Raw genomic sequence first — 13,553 nt, 5'->3', positions numbered from 1 at the left:
GGGCGCGAGTACTTGTGATTTTGCTGGTGCTGGCTAAGGAAAGGAGGTACTCACATACGCGTGCAATAAGCGTGGGAAAATGGGTATCGAGTTTGGCGTGGTGAGCGGTGCGCTTCGTTTGTATGGGAAAAAGAGGAGGGAGTTTTGTGAGAGAGAGGAGGGGGCGACGCCTTTGCCTGGTATTTTACTATGGGCGGCTGATTGAAGGGGCGGGGGAAGCTCCTTCCTACTTCATAACAAAAAAAGGGTGCAGCGCCGGCTGATTTTTGCAGCGTGATTTGGGAGGGAGGCGAGGGCACCCACTCTGACCACTCATTCATCCCTCTTCGGACCGGGCCACTCCAATTGCACTGCAGTCAATGGCTGGCGGCCTGGCGCTGGCCAAGCGTCAACACAAGTACCGGTACATGTCCCATGTCGCCCACTTGCGCCGTGCTTGTCGGTACTGTGTACTTTACCTGGCCCGTGCTTGCCTGCCAGCTTCCAGTGCCAGCAGCCATCCAGCTCGAGCCCGTGCCAATTCCATTTCCAGTTCCAGTTCCAGTTCCAGCTCCCGGCTGGGTCAGCTTCCAATCCAGCTTCCAGTTCTATGGATGACTAGAGGCAGGTACTATCACTCCCACCTTCTGACAGGCTGCCGCCGCACCTCAGTCACTCGTTCGCTTCAGTCGCTTGATGCCATCCCAACCCATCCTCGTCTGGTCTGGTCTGGATGCATTCGGCCGGACAGCTAGGGTCGAGCGCCCCCCCAGCTCCCGCCCGGCTTCCACCCATGAGGTGCGTGCAGTGGCCTTTTTGGATGAGCACTGGGCGGGCTCGCACACACCCGTCACTTTTCTCTCACTCAACCATCGTCGCTCTCGTCCGTATCTTTTTCTTGGGGGCGGCAGGCTGCCCTGTTATGAACGCCTGCTTATTACTGGGCATCATGGACGGTCCGAGAGGACGTCTGGTCACTCGGGGGTGGGCTGCACTTCCCTCATTTCACGAACTGCCCTGCCTCGATCAACTGGCCATTGGGCAGTAAAATGAAAAAAGACTGACGAGTATAACCAGTACGGCCTCACTACCCGCCAGGTGGCCCTCATTTCGACTCGTGAAGCTCTGCAAGGGCGTTAGAATGGCTTGTGTGAGACACGCAGCTTGACCAAGCTCCCTGGCTCCCAGTCTAGCATGAGGACCTGAAATCTCGTGCCGTTTTCATCGTCTCTCCCTGGCCTGTTCACATAAGATGACGAAGATGCGTTCAAGGGTAGCAAGACGTCGAGGCTGCCAAGGTAGGAATGAAGTATCATAGGCCAGTGTTGACTTACCAATGGTATTCTAGCAGTCGTCTCTGAAAGACGAGCCTCTAATCTTACAGTAAGGAAGCAGTTGAGGTGCGCGGACATTTGCTAACAGTTGCTTGCAATATCAGCCACAGTAGCTATTGTTGGCACGCCAGTTCTCGTCCACTCACATCCTTTGTTTCCGCGCCTGGTTGAGGCATGCCAGGTCTACCGAGACACGAGAGAGCATCGAGCAGAGCTTGCCCTTTTTCAAGTTGCTACGCTTGTCTCTTGGTACCGCAGAACAATCCGTACCACCCAGACTACGAACTGTACACGGTACGGAGTACCTCAATACCCGAATCCGGGCGGCCTTGTAATGCAGAGACACGACCGTCCCCTCGTGCCATGACATGTTCCACGCCAGAAACGGCCAGTGTCTCGTTTGGTGAAGGTTCATCATCTATTACTGCATGGTATAGCACACGTGTGCCTACCAAGCATGGTTAAAACCTGCCATTTACTGGGCAAGTTATTCTTCTCGCTGCTTGTTTCCGATCAAGAAGATACAGTACAAACCTCGGAATGCTGCCCCCCGTTGTTCAGCAATAATATGGCATCACAATATGCTCGAACAGTGGCGGAAGAGGATAGCGGCGACCAAATCGGGGACAGATAGCACACAGCAAGTAAGATCTATTGGCGCTATTCTCTCAAGAGGACTACTCGGTAAACATGAAAATCGAGCAAATTGTCATATTACAACTTTGTTCCCGGCAATCAATGACCAACAGCTGAATGCGATCCTCGGCTTTTCAAAGAAGCAGAGAGGAAGCCTGGGAACAATTGTCGTCAAAAGCAGGACTCGGACATAGCGTCGTTTCTTCAGCAAACGGAAATAGTCTGCATGGCTACTTTGTAACCATGGGTTGTCCTTGGCTGTTCAAATGAGGCATCGAGAATCGTGCCAACATGACCGATTGCCCAGAACCTCTCGACTGCCAAACCGGGTCGTTGCTCTTGAAAAGTACCGAGCATGTTACTTCTTCATTACGGCCCTTTGGTGGAAAGATCCGGCGGGTCGAGGACCAAACCTCTAAGTCGTTCATCTCGGACCCAATCGACTCCGCTGCCGGCTACGAGCGCGCTCGTCGCTCCCTTGATCGTCTTCCATCTCTGGCGGCTCACCTGTAGCTCACCCTTCGTATTACCCAGCTGTCTTTCAAGCTTGGTAGCTCCATCCACTTGTACGTCATGAGTGCCGGTGGTTTTTGACAACCGCAAGAGTTCCGAAGCCAATGTCGCGTTTTGTTGACCAATGCGGAGACGCTCAAGTTCCAGATCCAAGATACGGTCTCTGACTTGATGGGAGGCTGAAGCTTGCTGAGCCGCTTTGGCAGATACTAGATCCCGCTGCCGGATCAATGGCAGGATATCTCTTGAAACGAAACAGACGTCAGCGATATCCGAGAAAAAGAGATTGCAGATCCTAACCACAGTGAAAACGGACCGTTCTACCGGGGAGGCCTGAGTTCCGCCATGAACAGCCCTCAATATAGGCCGGACCACGACGGCGCTTTCAAATACGTAGTCCCGCAATTCAAGAGCCGCCTTTGCTTCGAGTAGTTGCGTGCGAGCCTCATCTACTTCCGAATGTCCTGTAAAGGATGTAGGGCCTAATGCAGCGCCCATGGTCAGAACATTACAAAACCTCGAGGGGGATATACATCGGGTTGCTGACTTTGCGGGTCGGAGTGATCTTGCTGGGCCTGCAGAAGGCCTATCTGAATATGTAGCTCCTGCAGTCTGTCATAGAGTGACAACGCTTCTTCCTCCGTCTCTGAAAGGCGAGGGTTTGGATCGGGAACAAGAGCCGACATGACCAGTTGGTTGAGCGCCGCGGCTGGTTGGAGGCGGCTGGAGAGATATAGCTGAATGATAATGGTAGAATGTATGGCGTGGTTTGCGGAGTTGAACTTGAAAGGCTGGTCCAGATTGCTACAACCTACAGATCATTCCAGAGCAGGTGGATGAGGCAGACCTCCTTCATTACAGGCGTAAGTAAGCCAAGAAGCGGACTGCTGGATATAGATGTGCGCGTAGGACGCGCTGGTAACGCGTCTGAAGCGAAGGGCGGTTCAACTCGTAAAATAAAAGTGACCACGACTAGCAGTAGTACTGTTATCCTGGTCAAAAATGGAACATGGGATCGAGGATAAACTTCAAGCTGGTTGTTGTTCAAGCTCTGAGCACCTGTGGCATCATCATGAAGCACCCGACTCCATGTTTGAATGAATGGAGCATGGAATGAACTACACGGGCAGTTACCCGTAGTGTACACTAGGTTGAGAGACAGAGGGAGACAGCACCTACCTACAAGTGTACTACGTGTGACGGAGAGCTGGCGAATATATGCCACTCAGCTTTAATCCCCGAGTTGACTTTGGAGCAAGAGATATGATTCTTGTCATGCTAAAAGAGAGAGAGGTAGGTAACTTGGACTCGATAGTGTACAGTAGGTTCATCCATTGGGGAGCGGTATCCAGGTCCAAGAAACTGGCCCAAAAGGGAATAGCACCTCGCAGCAAAATCCCCTCTGAAGTACCTCCCAACATCTCTATTCTGACAATTATCCAAGTTTTTTCACTTTTCAGCAAAGAAACCAACAGAAAAAAACTCATTGACACGCTCACGCAGTGCTGGATATTTGTTTTCGCAATTCAGCTGGCCCCAAAAGGGGGCTTTTTGGGTACATTGCTGCATTCTGGGTTGCAGAGCGAAAATGCTGGAGGGACATGTCAGAAAACGATAAACGGCTAGAGAACTTCCCTTTTGGGCCAGTTTCTTGGACCTGGATAACGACCCCCCCATCCATTGCAGCAGCATGGAGGTGTCACTGTTGCCGAGCGTCCTGGAGCTGCCCCTGGTGTCGGTGTTGGGCGGCGGGGCACTACCTGGGCCGTTGCGGATCTGGCCTCACAGGGCCCGGGGACTGCTTTCCATCGGGCCACTACCACTTCCACCTAAGTACTTCCCCACGTCGACGTCCAACCCTCCACCCACCGACCGACGGCCGCCATCACAGACCGGAGAACACTCTTCACACTTGTCAACACCCATTCGGTCCGCCGACTCGGGTTGCTTCCGTCTTTCACCGTGGAAGCGACTTGGGAAGCATGCGTGAAAATGGTTACGCAGGTGTTGATCGCCCATACGGGCCAGCGCCTTGAAATAGACAGTCGTACCATCACATCGTACGCCTCTCCGCCAGTGCCCACATCCCATCGCTTTCCCATCTGACACTTGCCATGACCGCGTAGCGTTCTGTTTACCACTTGCTGACGTCCCTCAAGATTAGATGGCCTGAAGGAATCCGTGGCCAGCCAGAGCTCCATTCCTGTCGAGTGCTTGATCGCCCTAACACCCCAGGGAAGGTCTTTAAGATGGCAGCCAACACAGCCAGAGGTTCGCACATCATCTAGATGGTCTTGCCAAAGGGCTGTGCTTTATCGCATCTAACGCTGGGGCAACAGACAGAGATCTACATATATGACAGCCGATTGACACAGCGGCCCCAACCCGGGGCCTCGCTGCCTCCCATATCCGAACTGCCTCTTCCCCGATACAATGCACTCAACCCACCCAACTCGATCGAAGACACGCGATCCATCCCAGCATGGCAGAAGCTCTTTGAGACACGCCGTGCCTGGGCTTTCGACGTTGTGGAGGACTGCGCGAGGATGGACGCCGCCACGCGGGAGCGCTATGCCGAGATGGACGTCATGTTAAGATGTCTTGATGCCGCTGTAGCAAATCTGGAGAATGCCGTCAAGGGGCTCGAGAACAAATATGTCGAGCTGAAGGAGTGGTCCACATCAGCACATGCCGATTACAATGCGTTGGCGACAGGTTTGGATCGATATCTTTCGCTGGCCCGGGGCATCGCTATCTCATCCAGCATGGCCCAGTTCATGACGTGCCGTGACGATGGTGGTTGGAAAGGACATCCACAGCGACAAAGCACCCTTGAAGACCTTGTTGATCTGGAGCTCGCGCGGCAAGCAGGGAAACTCGCACCCCCCGCATTGCGCAAGTTCAAGGATCGCATCACCAACCTGGACAAGGCGGCAACTCGTTTGTTTCAAGACGCTGACACTTTAATGCACAAATTTGAGGCGACCATGTCTCGCTCAGCCCTATCCCACGACGGCGAATCGTCACACCTTCTTCAGGATATCGAGGCCTTAGCCAACAAGATCGACAACGACTACCATGTAACGTTAGAGTACACAAGCTCCATCCGGGACACGCTTCTTCAAGTTTCCAAAACGGCGGCACACCACACCGAGCGGCTACTGCCCAGCATTCAAAAGCGCGCACTGGAAATGGGTGATATGTTGTGCTACGCCACCAAGGCTCGAAATAGCCTCGCTGCCGAATCCATCGAGTTTATGCGTAGTATCACCGAGATCACAAGCGATAGCCACAGCGTAAAATCCCAAATTTCCGGGGCTGGCCAGGAGGATGAACTCGCCACGTTTGATCATTTGCGGCTCATCCAACAGATCCCGTATTTGTACGCCTCGTTTGTGGCAGAGGCCATCAAGCGGCGGGAGTGGCTGGACAAAGTCAAACAAGATTCAACCACACTTGCCAATGAGATGGCCGTCTTCCACGAAGAAGAGGCAAAGAGGAGGCGACGCTGGCACAAGTCAATCGGGGCCATTTTTGGCCCTGAGACCCCGACGGCCGACAGTAAGGTTCCAAGTCTTGAAATCAACCTTCGGGGAGACGATGGGGAATGGCCCCTGATGACAAGAAAAGACCTGGACGACTTCTTCAACGCCCTGCGAAACCAAAAAGCCGATCCCGATCTTGTAGTCGAAATCGAAAAGCTTATTGCAGACATGGACAACCCAACAAGGCAACAGTCAAGGCGGATGAAAGCCTTCAAGAACGGAAGTGTCCACGAGACTGCTCTCGGACGGAGCGGACTGCTCGTTCGAGGTGACGATGATCTGCTCCGCTCCTTACAGGCAGACAAAACAAGGCTTGAAAGCAAACTGAAAACTGCCGAAAGCCGAGTGCGCCGGCTAGAAGATCTACTTCATCGGCAGACACAGGCTTCCCGGCCGAATATTGGCAACCTTTTCCAGAACCCTAGCCAGCAAGTTCTAGACCGTAACGACTCAACTAGCTCTCTTAGACCCCCCCGTGTTAATGACGACCGCAGGGGATCATCAGATGGACTCGAGACGCTCCTCCAACGAACACAGCAACTAGAGACCGAATTGAACACCGAGAGGGAGCGGTGCGCGGCCCTAGAGAGAGAAATCAACGCATTAACGACACTGCATAACGATCTAAAAGGCCAAATGGACGAAGCTAACTCCACCAAGAAGGATCTCTTGCAGAATATGGAAGCACTCAAGCGGGAGTTCACAGAAGAGCGAAAGTCCCTCGAAGAAGAGGTCAAGCAGCTAAAGGCCAGGCTTGAGTACACAGAAGACGAGATCGAACACTTTGGCGAGTCGCGAGAAAACGAGAAGGCATCATATGACGAAAAGGTTCACTTTCTTGAGCTCGAGGTGGAGCGGCTTACCAGGGAAAGACGGGATGAATCTCTCAAAGCGGATGGCCAGGTGGAGTTTTTGCGGAATGAAGCAAGGCTACAACGTGAGCGTATCGCGGCGCAGGATATTGAACTTCGAGCTGCCCAGGATGAGATTAGAGTGCTCAACAAGCGACTGGAAGCCGTGAGTGAGGATAAGCAAAAGCACAGACTGGCCCTGGAGGATATATGGGAACGTTTGGCGCCTGCTGATGCCGTTCCTATCGAGTTGCCTGACCTCTTGGAAGGAATCACCGGAAAGGCTGCCGATATTCTAAACACAAAGCAAGGCGTGGAGGGGGACATGTCCCTCATGAAGCTCAACGTGGACACGTTGCAAAATGACATTAGGACGCTTCGTTCGGAGATGGAATCCACCAAGGGTAGACTCATGTCGGAGGAATCGGTCTCCTTGCGCCTCCGCGAAAAATTGTCGGAAGAAAGGGCGAAAGTGGTTGCCATGGAGGGCGAACTGGCTCATGGACGTGAACAGTTATGCGAACTTCGGGTCAAAATTGCCGATGGAGAAACTGGGTCCGACTTCATGCGGAAAAAGCTAGAAGACGAGGAACAAAAGCTCGCTTCCGTGACAGAGGAACTAGCTGCTCGGCAATCCCAAGTGCAAAGTCTGGAGGAAGAGGTTACGCATTTCAAAGCAAAGCTTCACCAAACCCAGACGCAACTATCAGAACTCTCCACGCGGTTTGATGCACGTACAGAATGTGCCAAGGATCTGACACAACATCTTTGGTCACAGAACGACTGCCTTACTCGTTTGCTTGAGCGGCTTGGATTTTCCATTTCCCGTGAGGAGGATGGTACCATGCACGTTCAGAAAATACCTCGATCTGAGCGCTCATTAGCAACGACCGCGAACCCGAATGAATCAGACCCCAGCTCATCACTCCGTCGTTCCACTACGCTCAACGCCCGGCCCGTTACTGACAATGCGGACTTGGAGTTGCTGCAATGGATGAGTAGTGCAACTCCGGAGGCTGAGCTTGAAAAGTACAAGACTTTCATGGGCTCATTCGGTTCGTTCGACATGGATGTCTTTACGGATGCGGTGTACCGGCGTGTCAAAGATGTCGAGCATATGGCACGAAAGCTGCAACGAGAGGCGCGAGCGTACCGCGAGAAAGCACACAGCTTCCAGAAGGAGGCTCATGACAAGATTGCCTTCAAACACTTCAAGGAGGGCGATCTTGCTTTGTTCCTTCCTACGCGGAATCAGTCGACGGGCGCTTGGGCTGCTTTCAACGTTGGGTTTCCACACTACTTTTTACGTGAGCAGGACTCGCACCGTTTGCGCAACCGTGAATGGCTTGTTGCCCGAATCATGCGCATTCAAGAGCGGGTGGTGGATTTATCCAAATCCCTACAACATGACCAGGTAGGGGAGACGAGGAAAGATGGTGCCAGAGGAGAAACGGAGTCTCTTGATGACGATGAGAACGATAACCCGTTCGACCTTTCCGATGGCCTACGATGGTACTTGATCGAGGCTGTTGAAGACAAGTCCGGGGCCCCATCCACGCCAGGCTTGGCCAAGAGTACTGTTGCGGCAAACAATGTCGAAGCAATGGCCGACATGCGGACACAGGGGCATACCGGGTCTAGAGCACGAGGGCTCACTGGACGTGGAGGCACGCCGTCGGGAATCGAAGGCGTCAGCAAGACACTGTCCAAAAGTCTCGAGAGTCGTCGGTCCAGTACGGGTTCCAGGAAGACCCTACCGTTTGCGATTGGCGCATCGTCGAGAGGTCGTGAAAGCGCCCTCGCAAGCGAGACAAACTCCCTCCGTGCGGTTCCGGCAGACAACAACAGCTCAGCTCCATCGAGCGCAGCTCAACAACACATGTCACCCACAGACAAGATTCCAGATGCATCTCTGCAGGAAGCCCCTCAGCAAACAAACGCTATTTCAGCGGAGGGTGGTAGCGGGACCATGGCTGCAGGAAGCGATCAGGCTACTCTACAGCCATCGCAGTCTCATTCTGAGGTTCGCAACGAGATAGACTCTCTGATAGGGCCTTGAACGCATTTCAAAAACATATACTGACGGGTTGTAGGCCCGCTGCGGTCAGAATGGGGCGCGAGAACAGAATGCCACCGTTAGCAACCGTTTTAGCAAGAGTAGAATCTGGGAATCACTATGGAGTATAGACGTCAGCTGCGAGATAGGATGACAAGTAGTAAGATCGCTAGCCAGTCAGAGCTAAGGAGAGGGTTTTCTGTTGCCCTGGCTGCTTTCCTTTACATGCCAGACCACGAGTGTGCGGCAAAGCGGTGCTGTGTCGATTAGTTGCAGGCCATGAGAACTATTAGGGAGAAGATGGGGTGGGTTTTGGGATATGTTTATTATTCTGGCCCAGTATACACTTTTAAAGTAATCCAGTGAATCCATCTTCACATACATAGTTGGGGTGAGTGAACAAAACGGATGAAAGGACGGGCCAAGTCTGTTAGTGTACAAGACATATACATGGGTAGCTAAGATGCCGGCTTGAGCGTAAGGGCGTGTCTCATCCGCAACACACGACACGTTGGCTGCGTGACGTGCGCAGGCCACCTGAAAGCTGGAAGACCTTCGGTCCTCACTGGGCGCTGGGCAGGATCTCGACCGATTTGCGAACAGGCTCCAGGCCGGAACCCGCTCTAGCAACCGCGATCTCAATCTCCCATCGGCCAAGATGTCTAATGCGATCATTGTCCTCGGCCAAGCCCACTATCTTGACGCTTGATGGTCCAAGAACAATGCGGCTAGCTTCCTCATGGCCAGAAATCAGGGCCTTGATCTGGTTGAGAATATCGCTGCTCGAGACGGAGCCAAAGATGGCCCTCTGGGCCTTGTCTGTGGAAGGGGTCTCGGCCGTGGACGCCGGCGCATGCCTGGCAATTAGAGGCGAGATTTTGGGCTCCTGCGCGGGTTTCGGCTGAGGAATTGTAATCGGCACAGGTTCGCGGTGGAAGGTGAGGGTGTTAGGGACGAGCTCGGATAGCAGGGCGTGAGCAGTTTCGGGCTGTTTGCAGTCGCACGGGTTAGCACCAGCCGCTCGCCATTGAACCGCAGACAACTTGAAGCAGAAGGCTATGAAGATGAGGGAGGGAGAGAGGGAGGGTCATTACAGTAACGTCCGGAACCTTGACTTGGGGGATCTGGACTTCCGGGACTGGTTCTTCCGTCTTTTGCTCCGCAGGCTTCGGCCTGGCAGCGGCATCGAGGGCGCTCAGAATGACGAAGGAGCGGTCGACCTCGCCAATGGCGTCGCGTGTAAGACCGAGCTCTTGGAAGCGAGCAGGCGTCATGTACTCTGCCTTGTTCTTGGGGAACCACTCGTTGCGCATACGGCCGCGCTCAATGCGGAAAATAGCATCTGGATTGCAATGACGAGGTCCCGATTAGCTTGCACAGTCCAGCAAGGGGATTTTGTCCTTACGTTTGCGACCAAACTTTGGAATGTCTTCGAGCAGGCGGACAACCACGCCCTGATCTTGAAGGCGCATCCTGTGTGACGCGGCCCGAGTCTGGATGTGGACAATGGGCCGGGCCACCGGTACAGCACGAGCGCGGGGCTCGCCATGACTGGCGCCAAAGGGTTGTGCAAGTCGGCGCAAGCATGCCAGGCACGTTGGCCACTTGCTCAGCGCAGATGCCGTCATTTTGAAGTGTGGTCGACCGGCGTCGTCGGAGGAGCCGCGAGAAGATCGGGAGGCGGATTGGGTAGGTCCGGCGATTGGTCGTGGTCTGCCGTCCGGATTGCGGCCTGGCTAGGCGCGAGCTGGCGCGGGGACTGCGTGCGGTCTTCAAGGTTGCCCAAAAATTTCGGGGACGGAAGCCCCACGGCTGCGCGGCAGAGCTCCATGCCGGATGGGACCTCGATGGGCAGCCCCTGGAGCGGGACCCGGAGCTCAGGGCGCCAAGACCGCTAAAACCCCGCCAGTTAGTACATACCACTTAAGCCTCAACACACACACTTCAGTACTGCACGCGTACCTTATGTACCTACCGTAAAATCTGTCAAACTCAACATTACACTGAACGGTTAAAAGTGTCCGGCACAAATGTACATCGACAGCTATGAAGCGACTGCTGGAATTACCAAAAAGCCGTTAACGCTTCATATCATCATAGTCGATTTCATGCAACATTGTACCTATTGTATCGACATCTATCATGGTCCGAACCGGTAAAGTGAATGAGGGTTAGGGTACTTCAACTCTTCCTCTGTACTGGCATATATCATATTCTAACGAGTAAAGTAACGTCATAATATCAAGCACGGGTACTCACTCTTCTATGGATCCGGGAGCTCTACAAGAAGGATACCAACTGGCATAGAAGAATTTGCTACAGAAAGGTGCCTGCCTATCCAACTAATACTCCAAATCCCAGATGCTGATCGGCAAGACCTCGGTTCCACGACACCAACTTCCGTGCCAGCGCACATTACGGCAACTTTTGACCATGCACTGGACCGCCTTGGTCCATCCAGAGCTGCAAATCGTGCGCTACACCTTCGACAAGTTCTGACTCAAGGATACCTTCCTGCCAGCTCAGCGCAATGCTTATGGGACCCCCTATAACGCCCGAAACGCTAGCACAGAGAGCCGGCCCCGCGACTATGGCGCACTGCGACATTACAGACCGTAATATCTGCCACTTTGAACCAGAAACCGGTTCAGTGTCCTCCGGACTGCCTTGCAGCGATCCGATGTTGGACACCTCCCATGTTTGCTCCCGCCGCTTGTTCACCTTGTTGAGCCAGAAACCGCGCCAGTTGGCAACCCAGCGAAGCATACTGACCATGTCATCTTGAGGAATGGTCTCGACCCGGTCCTTGAGTTCCTGACGCAAGGTTTGAGCAAGGCTCCAAATCTTCTCTCCGCTTGCTTGCTCCCGCAGCCCCGAGACACGAGAAGAGTCGAAACTGTGCGACGCCGAAGTAACCAGTACGCCAAAGGATTCGGCGCGATCAGTCACAAGAGATCCGGACTGTACAAAGGGACGCAAGTCTATAGGAGTGCAGCTCTGAAACGACGTGGCTGTCTCTGCTGGTAAGCGTCGAGCAAGAGATGTGAGAATTAGCATATGAAGTAAAGGGGTGAGGGTGGTGCCGTTCGCCCTGCAATTGGCAAGAAGCTGTGACACAGCTTTTGCAGGGATAGTAACCAGACGGAGTCTGGTTTGGTAAGGGTCAGGTCTGATCGGTGCGCCCGTCCAAGGAAGATCGGTCGCTGGTTTGCCGAGCCAGCCCGAGGCGAGTTGGTTCAACAACGTGCCGGCAAGGAACCTCCAAGACGTGGTGAATTTGACGAGCTCCTCCTGAGGTGGCAGAATGTGCCCATGAGGCTTGCTGGGCATCCGTAGAACGTGGTCCTCTAGGCACGAGGGACGGGCTGGTTGCTTGTTCAGTTCGTCCAAGAGGCTGGCCTGGAAAATGGCTGTGCTCCTTCCATCAGCGAGAGAGTGGTGGATGGCAAGCACAATATCGATTATCAGCCTGTCTTCAAGTTGGGACGGCCGAGGATCATAGACGGCAAGCACCCTCCAGGGCGGTCGGGTTCCGACGTCAGGCCACAACTGGTTGTGTTGGGCTTCTAACATATGGAGTAGGTGTGAGTCGCGAGCATGCGAATCAAGTTCGGCAGGCAGCTCCACACATTCCAAGTGGTGAGAAAGATCCAGAGAGGACACCGAGGCAAAGTAAGGGCCAGATGCTTCATCGCCAGTGATTGCCACACTCAACCGGGGCAACCGGAGGACCAGGTTTGCAACTGCAGCCTCCAACACGTCGGGAACACTCTTGCCTTGGAGGACAGACCAAGAAACAGCATAGCGACAAGTATTGGCCAGGCACCGATAGAAGCCCAACGCGTGCCTTGAGGACGAGTAGACCTCACTGAGAACAGCGGCGGAACATAACCGTAACGATTAGCCTTGGGGTGAGCTTGTCAAGAGGGGAAAGGGTGAACCGGCTGGGAATTGAGAGGGGGCTGGGATTCAGGAAACAGGACTGGCCAATGCAGGGAGCGGACGGAGGTGGTTGAGACGGCGCAGTGCATACAGACGGAAGCAAAGGGCTGAGAGGCCATCCGATGATGGACGACATTCCACACCCTTACGCGGAGTGGCCCCGGCCACCACCCAAGGCCGACGGGATGAGGGGAAGCGGGATAGGTAGATGGCAGAGGAGGGGGGAAGGGGATGGGTTGGGATGGATTGGAAGGACATACATCGGCCCAAGAGGCCGGATCGGCTGGGGGATGTTCGTCATCTGCAATAAAGTACCACGTGTGGAAGAGGCAGTCTAATGTCTAAATCAACACTTGGTCGTGTGGGATTATGCGGTAGTGTGCGGTAGATTTAGGTTGTGGGCAGGTAAAGAGGTAGGCTCAAAAGTCTCGATGATTACTCGCTTGGTACGATGTAGGGAGAGTCATGTGAAAAATAGACAACCCGGCTGTGAAACCGCCAGGCTGTCAATCCATAAGCTTATCTACCATTCAACTCACGCGGCATTCCCTGACTGGTGTCTCAGTGTCCCTTGCCGTTATCAATGATTGAGCCTGATGAGATGCTGCCGACAGCCTCATGAATGCCGATTGCATTCGGTGTATGCAAGCCAAAGTTAGGTTGAAGACCGGGGGGCCGGGGGCCCGGGACCGGAATG

General features: G+C 53.9%; 4 protein-coding genes across 4 annotated transcripts; 1 reads left to right on the top strand and 3 right to left on the bottom strand.

Moving 5' to 3' along the window:
• Positions 1-2,048: 2,048 nt before the first annotated feature.
• B0H65DRAFT_330605 (centromere protein H (CENP-H)-domain-containing protein) lies at positions 2,049-3,300 on the bottom strand. The gene is made up of 2 exons (XM_062823507.1): positions 3,010-3,300; positions 2,049-2,926 (listed from the first exon to the last, which is right to left on the bottom strand). Exons 1-2 carry the CDS (start codon positions 3,146-3,148, stop codon positions 2,319-2,321), a joined length of 747 nt encoding a protein of 248 aa, XP_062676914.1. The 5' UTR covers positions 3,149-3,300; the 3' UTR covers positions 2,049-2,318.
• Positions 3,301-4,279: 979 nt separating this feature from the next.
• On the top strand, positions 4,280-9,219 carry B0H65DRAFT_479688 (autophagy-related protein 11-domain-containing protein). The gene is made up of 3 exons (XM_062827545.1): positions 4,280-4,522; positions 4,622-4,733; positions 4,802-9,219. Exons 1-3 carry the CDS (start codon positions 4,455-4,457, stop codon positions 8,915-8,917), a joined length of 4,296 nt encoding a protein of 1,431 aa, XP_062676913.1. The 5' UTR covers positions 4,280-4,454; the 3' UTR covers positions 8,918-9,219.
• B0H65DRAFT_479685 (uncharacterized protein) lies at positions 9,220-10,891 on the bottom strand. Its single transcript, XM_062827544.1, has 3 exons — positions 10,320-10,891; positions 10,009-10,256; positions 9,220-9,902 (listed from the first exon to the last, which is right to left on the bottom strand). The coding sequence occupies exons 1-3, from the start codon at positions 10,540-10,542 to the stop codon at positions 9,477-9,479; spliced, it is 897 nt and encodes a 298-aa protein (XP_062676912.1). The 5' UTR covers positions 10,543-10,891; the 3' UTR covers positions 9,220-9,476.
• Positions 10,891-13,368, bottom strand: B0H65DRAFT_479682 (alcohol acetyltransferase). The gene is made up of 2 exons (XM_062827543.1): positions 13,117-13,368; positions 10,891-12,782 (listed from the first exon to the last, which is right to left on the bottom strand). Exons 1-2 carry the CDS (start codon positions 13,155-13,157, stop codon positions 11,330-11,332), a joined length of 1,494 nt encoding a protein of 497 aa, XP_062676911.1. The 5' UTR covers positions 13,158-13,368; the 3' UTR covers positions 10,891-11,329.
• Positions 13,369-13,553: the final 185 nt, after the last annotated feature.

Source organism: Neurospora tetraspora (genome assembly GCF_033439725.1).
Source record: "Neurospora tetraspora strain CBS 560.94 chromosome Unknown B0H65scaffold_9, whole genome shotgun sequence".
NCBI lineage: Eukaryota > Fungi > Ascomycota > Sordariomycetes > Sordariales > Sordariaceae > Neurospora > Neurospora tetraspora.
Note: the sequence above shows the minus strand (reverse complement) of the source record. Positions and strands in the feature narration are given on the sequence as shown.

Coding starts and splice junctions, on each gene's coding strand:
- B0H65DRAFT_330605 (XM_062823507.1), bottom strand. CDS start 3,148: ATGTCGGCTCTTGTTCCCGATCCAAACCCTCGCCTTTCAGAGACGGAG. Junction 2,927..3,009: donor AGATCACTCCGACCCGCAAA/GTCAGCAACCCG, acceptor CATCCTTTACAG/GACATTCGGAAGTAGATGAG.
- B0H65DRAFT_479688 (XM_062827545.1), top strand. CDS start 4,455: ATGGTTACGCAGGTGTTGATCGCCCATACGGGCCAGCGCCTTGAAATA. Junction 4,523..4,621: donor GACAGTCGTACCATCACATC/GTACGCCTCTCC, acceptor ACGTCCCTCAAG/ATTAGATGGCCTGAAGGAAT. Junction 4,734..4,801: donor GGCAGCCAACACAGCCAGAG/GTTCGCACATCA, acceptor CTGGGGCAACAG/ACAGAGATCTACATATATGA.
- B0H65DRAFT_479685 (XM_062827544.1), bottom strand. CDS start 10,542: ATGACGGCATCTGCGCTGAGCAAGTGGCCAACGTGCCTGGCATGCTTG. Junction 10,257..10,319: donor TCCAAAGTTTGGTCGCAAAC/GTAAGGACAAAA, acceptor ATTGCAATCCAG/ATGCTATTTTCCGCATTGAG. Junction 9,903..10,008: donor TCAAGGTTCCGGACGTTACT/GTAATGACCCTC, acceptor GACTGCAAACAG/CCCGAAACTGCTCACGCCCT.
- B0H65DRAFT_479682 (XM_062827543.1), bottom strand. CDS start 13,157: ATGACGAACATCCCCCAGCCGATCCGGCCTCTTGGGCCGAT. Junction 12,783..13,116: donor ATCCGGCCTCTTGGGCCGAT/GTATGTCCTTCC, acceptor CGCTGTTCTCAG/TGAGGTCTACTCGTCCTCAA.